Source organism: Choloepus didactylus, chromosome 5 (genome assembly GCF_015220235.1).
Source record: "Choloepus didactylus isolate mChoDid1 chromosome 5, mChoDid1.pri, whole genome shotgun sequence".
NCBI classification, from domain to species: domain Eukaryota; kingdom Metazoa; phylum Chordata; class Mammalia; order Pilosa; family Megalonychidae; genus Choloepus; species Choloepus didactylus.
In genome coordinates this window covers 100,072,227-100,085,447 of record NC_051311.1, presented here as the reverse complement: position 1 = coordinate 100,085,447, position 13,221 = coordinate 100,072,227, and the positions used below count along the sequence as shown (strand labels likewise).

Sequence of the window (13,221 nt, the reverse complement as noted above, 5' to 3'; positions counted from 1 at the left end):
TGAACCTCATGAAAATATGTACTAATTATACCACTCTACATAAAAATCCTTCAGACCACAGATATTCCCAGCTCTTATGTTTTCTCTATCCCATTTTAAACACACCCAGCTTGTCTTTGAGACTGAAGGGATATTTTCAGGGAGAAGTGGCTCTACCTTCTTAGGGGCTGTAGAGCACTTTAGCAAGCAGCTCTACTCAAGTTCATAGTCAACTGATGATGTTTAAACCTCATGTTTAATAGGTCATATTATATTTTCTTTTCTTAGTTTTTCTAAAAGTAATTTCAAAGCTGAATTTTGCAAGGAAACTTTCTCCATTGTCTTGTTTAGATATTTATCAATTAATCAAATAACTCAGTGTTCCCCTCATTCCTTAAAAAGTCATCTGTAATTTCTGGTTATCTATAACTTCCATCTACTTTTCTGTAAATAAATTTGAAATAGTTTTAATCAAAGAGTTACGGAAGGACATATTTGGCACTTAAAATGTAAGAACTGCATTTTTAATTCATGTAATATGATCACAACTACAGAATAATAAAGAAGTCCTAAAATTTTATGAAAGGAACACAAAAGAAAAAAAAATCTGTTCAAGCATGCCCAGCACCCTAGAGGTCATGCTATAACCCCTAGAACTCACTGGTTTTTCTTTTTTTCTTACAGAAAGAGTGTGCTAATTTCATCAAGGTGCTTAAGGTTTATAATCAGACCCACTTGTATGCCTGTGGAACGGGGGCTTTTCATCCAATTTGCACCTACATTGAAATTGGACATCATCCTGAGGTAAATCTGGCTTTTGAAAAATGGTGTTTGTCCATGACCCCTTCCTATTCAAATGCTTCATTACTAATTTCCGCAGCTCATTTAGTTTCTGGTTCACCATTCAGTGGAACCTACTTCAAATTCAGATGCTGTTATTAATTTTAATCTGTGAATGCAAAAAGAATGAGACCATCACTCAATAATAACTATGGAACAGGAGGAAGGAAGGAAGAAAGCATTTGTTTTCACCCTGGATTACAGGCCAACCCATTCAGTATGTGCAGCAGATGTCAGCAGGCTGAATGTGGACTGTTTTTTCCTTCATTCGTATACTGCCAGCTTTCTCCTCCATTTCCATCCTCAGCCAGAAGTGTCTGCCACCCCAGTTGTTTTCTTCTGCCTGGGGATTAAGAAAAGATGCCATACATGTACACAGTGGTCTGATCTCACGTCTGACCCAAATTATTCACATTTGTGTTCTTGCTCAGCTATGCTTTGTTTCTATATTATTGGTTATTATCTGAGTGGTATGGAAAAGGGAAAAGTCATGTTTCTTTAATTCTTCTACTGCCCCTAAATATGTTTAGTGAGAAAATTTAGTGAGAAAATGAAAATGAAATAAATTTAAGTAACATTAAAAGGAAAATAATTAAAGCAAATGTTGCTAATATTGAAAGCTGTTTGATACATCGGGCTTATCAATAGCCTTCAATTATAAGCCCTGTTATATTTTTTGGCACAGAATCCAAAGAAGAACAAAAGCATTCATGTGTTGAGAAAATCATTTGTGACAGAATTTTCTTCCAAACTGGAATCAGAAGTACTCAACAAATAAAGAATTTGTTCCTTGAAGATTTCTGAAATTCTAAAGATAAAATCTCATTGATATATTGGCTACTTTATAAGTTAACTCTTGACTCCCTCAAACAATTTTTAAGATGTCCTTTTGATCCCAAATATTTTGTGTTGAAGTTACCTTAGAGATTATGTGGTTTGTAGACTAAACAAAATTATTTTTTTTTCTTTTCCTGATAAACCTGGGAAGCTTAAGACACTTTCTCAAGGCCTCAACAGATGAGGTCATTATCTCTCCTCAGCCCATCCTCTGGCCTTCCCCCAAATCTTAAGAACAACTTTAAGAAAAGACAGTTCTACATAAGTTACCTGGAAGTTGTTGATGAAATGACAAATTAATCTCTCGTACATGGTCCTAGACATGTCTTACACTTAATTTTTTTAGTACCTTCCAGGTAATTTCTCCCTCCATGCTTCCTTCTTACCTATCTCCTATAGTAATGGAGCACATCTCCTAAAACGTGGCAGGGGGTGACTGTCCCACTTTTTTGTATTCTGCAGATAACTCTAGAGAAATCCTTCCACATAATTTTACACTTTTAATAACTGCCACACACCATGCTGTTCTGTACAGGGAAAGGGAATAAAGATATCTAAGCTCCTAGCAAAGGTTAGTGGAAAAGATGTGGACTTTGGTGTCACGTCTGTCTTCTGATCTTGCTCTACAAACTGTAGCGCTGTAAAGCACTGGGAAAGACTCTTTCACAATATGTAAAACAAGACTAAACCAAATCTCTTTGATGTTCAGTGTCCATATATTTTGAATGAAAGGTTGACTTACTACCTCCAGCTGCCTTCCTACCTTCATAGTAAGACATGACTCACTGACATTGCAGTAGAAACTCAAGAAGTTCTAATCCCATGAGTGTTAAAAGCATGTGCTCTGGCTCCCCACATTGGGACTGGAGCAAGCTATTTAATTTCTTTGTATCTCAGTTTCTAATCTAGGAAGTGGTTGTGAAAATCTCTACCTTAGGCAGTTGTTGTTAAAGAGTTAAACATAGCCTGATAGGCAGTAGGTCTGCATCTCAGGCTGAAACCCAGTACTGTCTTCATTGCTAGAAATTAAGTCTCATCTTGCCCCTTAAATGTGCTCTACTTCCTCAGGAGTTGTCAAGTATGGATCCTGGGTTCTTGTTGCTGGGTGATTCTGCACTTATCTTAAGTGCAGATTGTGAGAATTAAATTAAGTTTAGCTTTCACACAACAAGATGGACATTTAAATTAAAATGTCATATGTTGCTCTACATTTTTATAATTTTTCCCAGAATCCTGAACTTTTTCTTCTTTCAGGAGTTGCTGTTTAACGGGGTTAACAGCACGTTATGCCATCACCTTATCAACTAGTTATTGCTGACATAGGATTGAGTGGGTGAGGGTAGGGTTGTATGGGTTCTGGAGCCAGGCCATTTGCCCAATAATCTCCTTTATTCAAATAATAAATAAATAATGTGTCTCATGGGAACTAGTTTGAGGTGGGTGATAGGGAAGCAAGTATATTTCTGAAACAAGCCTTTGAGAAAGTCCCTCCTTCAGAAGCTCAGTGATCTTGATTTGCAAGAAAAATATAGATTGTGAAATATTGTTCTGGATTGTGTAGGAGGTCAGAGCAAAGATGATGATGTAATTACTTGGGGGAATTTGGAGTAGTCTAGACAGGCAATCCAGGAAATTCTGGAAAAGATATTACTAAGATATGTTGTCTAGACTAAATCAAATTCAATTTTCAGTGCTTAAGTTACTTTATGTGAGAATCTGCTTTAAATTGATCTATACTGGTACTTAAACTACCCTTGGATTTAAGGATTTTTTTTTTTTTTTTTTTTTAAGTTGAGAGGGAGAGGCAATGCATGCTCATGCAGTTAGGAAACGAATAACAATAATGACGGGAGTGGAAGAGAAAGGAATAAAATAGCAATCAGGACTGGGGTCAGGATTGTTTGATTAGAGTTCATAATCTCTCATAAAAATTGGTATTCATCACCTTTTATTTATAGGGGTGGCTTTTCAGATCCAGCTAGGACACATTTTCCTCCTGGATTCTAGTTTAGAAGTAGCATGTATACTTTGCTGTTACCTGCCTCACAGTATAGGAAATAAGATGTTTCCTTTTAAAATTTTTATCTAGTCTTTACATATTATAAATAATTTTATCATAGAAAAAAGACATTTTAGATTTTGCTCTTACTGTGGTTTTCATGAACATTTTACCATTCAATGTTTTCTTTGCCATGTTTTTACTTTAAAATAACTCATTGCCTTATATTGAGTTCCCAAGACTATTGAAACTTCATTGTTAGAAAATGACATTATGGACTTACCATTCCAGATGGCAGAAAGCCATGGAATTAGAGACCTCACTTTTGAAGGGAATCCGGACTTCCTTCATCATTAAAGAATAGCTGCAAATATAGGAGGAAATGAACAATACCTTTTGAGTAATGATACAACAGTTTGAAAAATAATCAAACCCTCCTCCTGGTATAGTTTTCTAATTAGGAAAATAGACCTCATTTTCCTCTCAAAGCATTTTAATAGCAGTATTTATACTCCTGAATACTGTATTCCAAAATATACTCTTGCTATATAGTGTCTACCTTCTGACCACACACAGTATGTCATTGATTGTTGTATGAAGTAGATTTTCTGTTTCCTGTGGGATGTGTGGGAGTTGGTAGATTTTATTAATTAACTCCAGTTCAGTAGATGTGTGTCAATCAATTGTTGGGTATCTGCCAGTAGCACTCGACACTGAAGATAATTGCCAAGGAGGTTACATACTCCTTACAGATGTGTATGTTTATCATAAAATGCATGTGGAGTTCACGGGAGAAAGGATTCAAAGCTACAGTACAGATGAGTTTTGAATTTGAGTTCTCAGCATCCCTGCCATGGCAAGTGTAAGTCAAATGGCAAGTGTAAGTCATCCTTAGGAAGCAGAATACTCCCATGTGGCTTATTGTATATGATATTCCCCTTCACATTTACATCTGTTAATAAAAAAGGATGAATTTAGGAGGAGAGTAAATTTTCAAAGAAGTCTCTGGATGTTTTCTCAAATTCCAAATGGACCTTTTCTAGTTATTGGGCAGAGAATCTGAAGAAAGATGGACCCAGATGAGAACTGAAAAGTCTTAACTCTATAAATACTCTCATAATGTCATGATCTCAATTTATGATAGAACCAAACGAACATTAAGAAATGCATTGAAGCTTGATGGCTATCTTTAAGGTCATTTCTACAATGACAACTAATATATCTACATGTAAAATAAAATGTTTTGTCAGATTCTTCCCTTCCACAAAGAATAGGAGTTTGGTGTTACACAAAACCTTGAATCAAATGCTCTTTGTAACAGGCCTCAAGGCCCAAATGCTATTTAAATGGTAGCTAATTTTCCATTGACTAATTTATACATCTAATGTAAGCCCTGCTAATTGAGTTATCTCTCTTTAATTCATCATGCTATTTAGACCAGTGGAGCACAAGTTTACTTCTAAGAAGAGATGCTAAAGCTGAGAAATTCATATATCTTGACAAAATAACAAGGAGGTACTCTTGGGTAGGTGGCATCTTTCCATCTTTCTTAGCTCCTGAATTTGAGACTACATGTACTTTGTAGTAGGCTAACTTAGGTGGGAAACTTCAGGATTCCTTGACAATTTCTTCTCAGGTCCTCATAATCTACACCAGAGCAGAGCATTCCTCATTCGCTCTACCAACTTGAGCCAAATGTGATTAGAAAATACAAAATGACTTCTAGATTTTTTTCTTTCCTAATCTTTTAGTACTTGAGTCAAATTGGGAGGTGGACCTTTACAAGTTACTATGCATAATAAACAATTCTACCATTTATATTTCAGATTAAATAGAAAAATGCTCTGCTGTTTGTATTTGAAGCAGAGCTTCATAGTTCATAAATTCTGAGTAACCTCTAACAGCTCACCAGGGTATAATCCCATAAACTATTAAAATTCTAAACTCTAACAATTATAAATAAGGGTATTTCTCAAAATTAATGTTACTAGTAGCCAAAACAGATAGCAGAGGGATATTAGTTATAATTAGATACAAGGCTAGGTAGGAAAATATTTCTTAAGAGTTGAAAAGAGAGAGATCAAAAAATCCAAGCCAGCATCCCCAACCTTTATTTAAATTGCTTCAGGTCACCGTTTTATTTTTTGGCTATCTTGTCGTGAATATTTGATATGTAAACACCATAATTATGAAGTTATCATTGTTTTACCCTCCACTACTTATTTAGTTCAATTGTAAAAAAGTTTGTTTTGGTATTTCACAATTTTGTATTCCTAAGAACAATGACAGGTAAAAAATGGAAATGTTAGCATTCAAATCTTAACTTGTAGGTTATTTACTTTCAATCTGTTAGCAGATCTAGTTCTCTTATTTCCAGAAGAAGAATTGAGACAAAATTAAATAATTTTCTTAAGACCTTACTGGTACAGTGGTATCATTATCAGTCATTTATTAAATGATTATATCATCTATGGTTCTCAATTTTTGAATAGCATTTGCATTCACAACAGATCAATGCCATTTTGTTATCTCTCTCTCATGAATTACCAATAGCTAGTTAGTTCAAAGATGTTCTATTCACTGGAGCGAGCCAGCCACTGGAATTGTATACTTCCAAAACTACTCTTTCTCTTAGTTTCACCCTCTTTGATTGGTTTCTCTGCTCTCATGCCCTATGTAAGTTATTTTAAGAGGAAATATCTATCCACTAAAGCTTTATTTGTTATCAATATTGTATCTTACAAGAAACACAAAGAATAGTATGGGACTCTCTGTCTTCTTACCTGTTTGGTCCCTTTTCATGTTCTCTTTCTTTCTCTTCTTTCATCCTGCCCCTTCCTCTGCTCCTAAACTCTCATTCTTCCGTGATTTCCTTTAATTGTCTCCTGGCCTAAATTACTTCCTTCTGGAACCTAGGTTTAATATGATAGAAATGCAGCTTTTATATGAGGGTGAGACAGGTGTTAGGTTTGATATCTTTGGAACTTCAGTAAAATTAGACTGAATTTTCACAGATCAGAGTATGTCTCTTCTTGCAATGTTTCTCAAATTAGCATCAAGTTATCTCCCAGATTAAAAAAAAATCGTTATTTTGACAATCTGAAAAAATAATGTAAGTACATTTTGAATCATCTTGATGACCACTCACAATAATGTAAAAGCTTAGGGTTTTAATGCCCTCATTTGTTGTAGATTTATGATCAGTTGGGTGCCAAGAAGACTCCTTTAATTTTCTTGGGCTAATGAGAAAGAAACAAAGGGAGACTCAATATGCAAATGATGTATTACTGCCAAGTAAAGGCCAAAATGAGGTCAGAGTGGGCTGTATGAAGGAAGATTTTGCTTTGGTTCAAACAGATTAAAGTGGTGAGAGCATTAAATCATCCAGAGTACAGACAGAGTAGGGTAGAACTGCCAGCCCCAAAGACTTCTGGATGCTAGGATCATGTTCCCACTGGAAGAAGAGATTGTCTGAACCTACAATGACATCATTGTTACTTTGCATTAATATTGATCATTTTAATTGAATTTGCTTTCTAGATTTGTTGTACTGATTTTAAGCATAACAGTGTATACCTAGCTTTATGGCTTTACGAATGTAGTTACAGTTAGATAGTAGCCAATGTAAGGTGATTCTGACAGCACAATAGGAAAATACCTTGCAGAGCTTTTTTTTTTTTTTTTTTTAAAGCAGATAATGTCACCTTGTTCTCACACCTTCCAGAACCAGAGCCTACTAACCTGGGGTTCAAAAACAAGTGAATATTTCACAAGGGAGACCTTTCCCTGATTTGAGGAAGTGAGTCAGAACTCTCTTAGGGCAGATAAATAGAAAAGTGTGTTTTAATAGTCACACACAGACACTCTTACCCTATATTAGCATCTTTACTGAAAGTCACACAGATTATAAGTGACATGGCTGGGATTAGGACCCTTATTTTTATGTTGTTCCCATTATACTCTACATTAGGATTTTTAAGAACAGCTCTGCTGAATAGAAATAGATTGTGAGCCACATATGTAATTTAAATTTTTTAGTGGCCATGTTAGAGTGAAAAATAAACAGAGTAAATTTATTTTAATAATATATTTTACTTAATATATCCAAAATATTATCATTTTTCTACATGTAATTGGTATATAGTTATCAATAAATATATTTACTACTTTGTGCTAAGTCTTTAAAATACAGAATATATTTTACGTTTATGGTCCAACTCAATTCGAACTAGCCACATTTCAAGTGCTCGACAGCACCACATGTCTGGTAGTTACTGTGTAGGACAGCACAGTTCTAGAAGGTAAAGCAAGAAGAGTAGGTAAAGGACAGGTGATCATGTGCTGGCATTTATACAAGAAGTTTAATATCTTGTAGTTAAAATCTGCCATAATTGCTCTTGATAACATCACAAACTATTTTACATTTTCCCCATTAAAACATCACTGGCACAAAAACTTAATGAGCTCTAACTGATAGAACTGAAGTATAGCCCAACAGATCTGACATAAGCACAACTGAACTCCAAGAAGGTGGGAAGAGAAAAGGGAAGAATCATTGTTCTGCGATCTTGAAAAGGTGAATATGATGTCACAGCTTGCTTTGTATCAAACAACTATGGAACACCGGGTTGGAATTCATGCAGGAATCACACACACCCTCATGCTTTTGTGGAATGACCTACCCCTGTGGATCTAACAGTCTTGCTGAGGAAATCCAAGTTGCTACGGTGTGTTTGTACTGACTTTAAATGCAATAGGAATTTAAAGGAATGAAGAGCTTATGCAGTGGAGTGGGGCCAGGGGGTAAGGGGAAGTCAGGATAGTCAGTTGTGGTCTTAAAAAGTAGGTGTACTGGGTCTTAGCATTGCACAATGAGTTGATTTGGACATGATAAGAGCTTGGAAAATAAAAATAGCAAGCAAAAGCCGGTGATGTAAAAAGGAAAGACTTCCTGGACTAGAGATTTCAGTTATTAAATATGTTTGAGAAAATACTGGGAAATAATAGAGGCAAATAATGGAGGCTTTATGTTTATATCTTGGTCTCTTCAGATGTGTAGCTACAATTCTGCTCAACTGTTAAAATCAACGCCCAAATGACCTTGGAAGCAATTTGTATTCAGGTGAACAATTCTCCAACAGAGATAAAATTGACTATAATAGTAATAAAAGAAGCATCTGCCATAAGCAGAGTCCTGGTAGATGTGGTGAGGAATACAAATGCAATGTCTGTCATTAAAGATCTCACATATATGCAAAAATCTACCAGCAATTAATAGTTATTGAGAAATTTATATATGTCTGGTACTGACTGCTTTGAATGTATTACTTCACTCAATCCTCACAAAATCTGATGAGGTGGTTCCTTAGTATCCCCATTTATTGAAAAGAAAACTGAAATTGTAATGGTTATTTTGTAGTGGACTTACAGCGTGCATGCAATTCAGTGTTTTACGTCTGAGTCCATAACTTGCATTCTTAGAAGTGCTAGTAGCATGCGGTGGGAAAGGATAAAATGTTTATTCTGATTTAGGGGAATAAGTCATTTTCTTCCTGAAATTATTTTGTATTTAACAAATATTTATTGTGTGCCTAGTTTAAACAAGGTGATGGGTGTAAACAAGGGAATGTTTGTTGAAAAGAAAGAAGGCTATTGCATTTAAGCTGGATTTTGCAAAATGGGTGAGGTATTGATGAATGTGGAAGATAGTTGAGGCTGTGGGAAGAGTGGATAGAAACACAGAGGGCATAAAAGGAGGCCCTGGTCTGATAGGGAAATGGCAAATAGCCCAGTGTGCACAAAGAATAGTGATTTTTTTAAAAGGAGTCTGGGGAGAGGATCAAGTTGAGTTTAGGGAAGTAGGTCCAGAGCTATGCAAGTTTTGGGGGAAAAGGTTACTACTATTGACAGAACAGATTTCGAATCAGATTTCTGGTGTCACTGTGAAAAAGAAATGAAGGCCATTCAGGCAAGTTCATTTTGAGATGATGGCAAAAGTTGAGTAGTGACATGAGGAGACCCTAGGCTGAGATTGGATGAAAGAGACTGAGTAATATATTAAAATTTTTATAGGAAAAACAACAGAAGAAATTAAAATAACATCCAGATCTCATAAACTATATTAAATACAGCTGAGGTGACTACATTATTTAAACTCCCCAGTGAAAAACTGGTTTTTCAATTCTTTTGCAATATACAAACACGTTTTGCTACACAGCGTGGCCCATACACACTCAGTTTTCAGTCTTGAATCTACACATTATCTGAATTTATATTGCGTATAAAACATCATATGCTAAGTTATGAGAGTTTCTCACCCATAGCATATCATAAAAGCATGGTTTCTTCATAATTGTAAATACAAAGAATATTTTGAGTAAGGCATATGTGAAAGTAATTAAAATGTACCATGTTTGAAAAAGAAACAAACTACTAAAGGAAAAATAACATATAGCACAAAAGAGCAGTGAGTTCTGTACTAAGGCATGCTTTAGCTTTAATATTATATTGCATTATAACTTATACTAATTTTGTGAAACACTCAGAACATCGAATTTCAAGTAAAGTGAATTAGAATGCATTATCAAGATATGTCTTGAAAGTAGCATTAAATTCTTTGTGCTGAAAATGTGACAGTGCTTGTCAACTCGGTAAAATTCCATGGCAAATAGTCTATAAAAAAGATATGTCCACAGTATAGCCTAGGAGTCATGTTTCAGTAAAAGAAGTACCAGGATACCCCACAGAAACAGCCACTTTCTGTTGCTACTAACTTCCTCTCTATATAATCTAGGGATTGAGCAAAGATAAACAAAACCCACCTATCTTTACTTCCCTTTATGTATTCAGGAGAGTGAAAAATCAAGCATGCCCTCTTACTTTTTCTCAATATTATAGTCACGTAATATTTCAAAAACACAGAAAAATATGGATACAGTATATATTTGGATAATCCCCATAAATTCCCATAATTTCTAATAATCAGAAAATAGTTATTTTATATGACACGCAAAGGGTCAAATTATCACAAGATGGGCACACCCTACTCTTTGTTCCATTATCCTTAAAATAAAGGGAATTTATCAAACTATTTCTGCCATAATGTTTGAAAAAAATCTATATTTTCACTTTAATTTTGTGCTTATGATTCTTTAGAAATTATACCTGGAACAAATGTATTTGGGGAAATACATATTTATGTGAAAGGTCATCCTTTAATCATTGTCTAGAAAATTGAATATCGTAAGTCACCAACTTTCATTTAACACAGTTATTTCTATCTTCGTATATTTTGCTACTATGCTTGAATAATTTAAAATCCATTTGTATATAAGTGATAGAAAGCTTGGTAATTGTACACCGGTACAGCTTTGAAAGTTGGACACTTACATGCAGGGTATATCATTTCAAATTGTCAGAAATCAAACCACATAGGGTATTTTCCATTTTTATTTTATTTTTTGTTCCAGTCTGCCATTCTAATTCGATTGTGCATCTTTGGTCACTGAAAGCAATCTCACGAATTGCTGAGTGGTTCAAAAGAGAGTCTAATGGGATCTAAAATCAATTCACAGGTCTGCCATCGATTCATCAATTCGCTGACTTTTGCTGCCACTGAAATGACATTAAACCAGTTGCCTCAACATTTTTATACTTTAGTATTTCTCTCGTGATAAAAATTATTTATCTCATTTTTTTTTTTTGCATATACACTTAAGAAAATTGGTTACTGTGAAGTACAAGACCAGCTTGTATTTCAACCAATTACTCACTTGAGATAATCTCAGAGGTTTTTACAGAGGCTGAAAGTAAGGATCTTTCTAGGGTTGCAAATGTGGTTTTGTATACATGCCAGCGTTCAAGCTCCTTAAGTGCTTTTTATCCTGGTAAACTTTTCTTCTTTATACTTGTAATATATTTTGTTGGCATTTAATAGCTGTCTTACCTCCTATTTGACTTGCTAAACCTGGAACGGTTGGATAGTGTCCCACATCTACTTGCCCTTTAAAGGCCTAAATCTTGGGGTCAAACAGGATTTTCAGTCAGTGATGTCTATTCTTTGTATTTGGTCATGCTAAATAGCAATCCAGGTACTACTTTGACACTACATCAGGTTTTTTTTAGTAACAACAATATAGAAATATTTCTAAATTGATGCTAAAACTTCATAGTATCTTGGCATAGGTAATTTTTTTTTCTCTAGAAAGATGTAATAATTTTTGTGACAGGGGAATAGAAAAAGATTACCTAAGTATCAGTTTAAATCTGCAAACATCCAGAAAACATAACATGCCCTTGTTTATAAAGTGCATCACAGGCAATCAACAATTTCCAGTCTCCTGATTAAAATAAACTTCAAGTGAAATGAAAAGACAAAATGAAATTATGTGTTTGCTTCCTAAAACAAAAATGAAAATTATTTTCAACTGTGCTGGAATATTTTGAGCTGGAATATTTTAGTATAAAAAAATAGTTTGGAAAATTTGATATATGCATAGGTACATAAACCTAATATTATACTGAACCCAAAGCTCAAAATATTTGATATCTTACCTTTTAAAAAAAAAAAATTATATGTCCTAAGATAGAGTGAAACTATAATTTCCATAAAATTCTTGCTCAAAAACACATGCTTATAAAATATTATGCCTTGCAGTGGCTATATAGTTCCTCTAAATCCTATCTTTCATTTTAGAATATAGAAAATTGAAACTCAGATTTATTAAATAATATCCTCAAAACCAAAGGCAACTTAGTGGGTAAAAGCTGAACTTAAATCCAGTTCTTCTGAATTCAGAATCCTTTTGATTATACTACATTGCCTTCACTCTCACTTCCAAATATAAAAAAGGAAACCAAAGCCACAATTTTCCATGTACCTCAAGTTGTTTATAAGTTTTTTTCAAACTAAAACAAATCGAATAAATTTATATTAGTAATACAAGGTAATTGTAATTATTTTTAACAAAGTTTTCTTTTACCTTTTATGTCTTCATGCATTCATGGTCTGCTTATATGCTATATCATGCAATTTCAGGGGAAGATTTTATAAATAATTCTTTCACAAAAGTAAAAATTACCTATTGAAAATGAGTCAATTGCCTCTTCAAAATAGATAAAAATTGAATATTGGTTCAATACTTCATAATATTTAACTTTATTCTCCTAAAAGTAGCTGGATTTAAGATGCTTTCTATTAGTTGAAGCCATCAACACATATCAAATATTATCAAAGAACATAACTGAAAACATTAGGGAAGCACATTGCACACAAAATCATGCAAAATTTCACCCACACACCTCTGCGTACAATGGACAAGAATGACTAAATGCTTTGATCTCCCTGGATAACATGAAAGAGGAAAAGGGAAAAAAAAAAAAAAAAAAAAGGCAACATCTGTTAGAAAAAAGATTTAACAAACAGGGTGGAGACCAGTTGAGTGTTGACATACAGCATCAGAAAAGAGCAAGAAAAAGATAAAATGCAGAAACAAAGTTATTTATGGTTAAAAAACTCAATAGGCCCAAAGAGATAAACCCTGACTTAAAAGGAAAAAGATATTCAA

The 13,221-nt window shown here is 34.2% G+C and overlaps 1 protein-coding gene and 1 long non-coding RNA gene across 2 annotated transcripts in view; one reads left to right on the top strand and one right to left on the bottom strand.

Annotated features, from left to right (window-relative positions):
- SEMA3A (semaphorin 3A) overlaps positions 1-13,221 on the top strand; it is a 225,140-nt gene that overhangs the window by 78,607 nt on the left and 133,312 nt on the right. The window contains exon 4 of the mRNA XM_037837473.1: positions 664-783. Coding sequence (XP_037693401.1) covers positions 664-783 — 120 coding nt within the window. The remainder of the gene's footprint in view (positions 1-663; positions 784-13,221) is intronic.
- On the bottom strand, positions 597-6,532 carry LOC119534925. The gene is made up of 3 exons (XR_005217132.1): positions 6,439-6,532; positions 3,939-4,019; positions 597-1,162 (listed from the first exon to the last, which is right to left on the bottom strand). It is a non-coding gene; the product is annotated as an uncharacterized LOC119534925 (long non-coding RNA).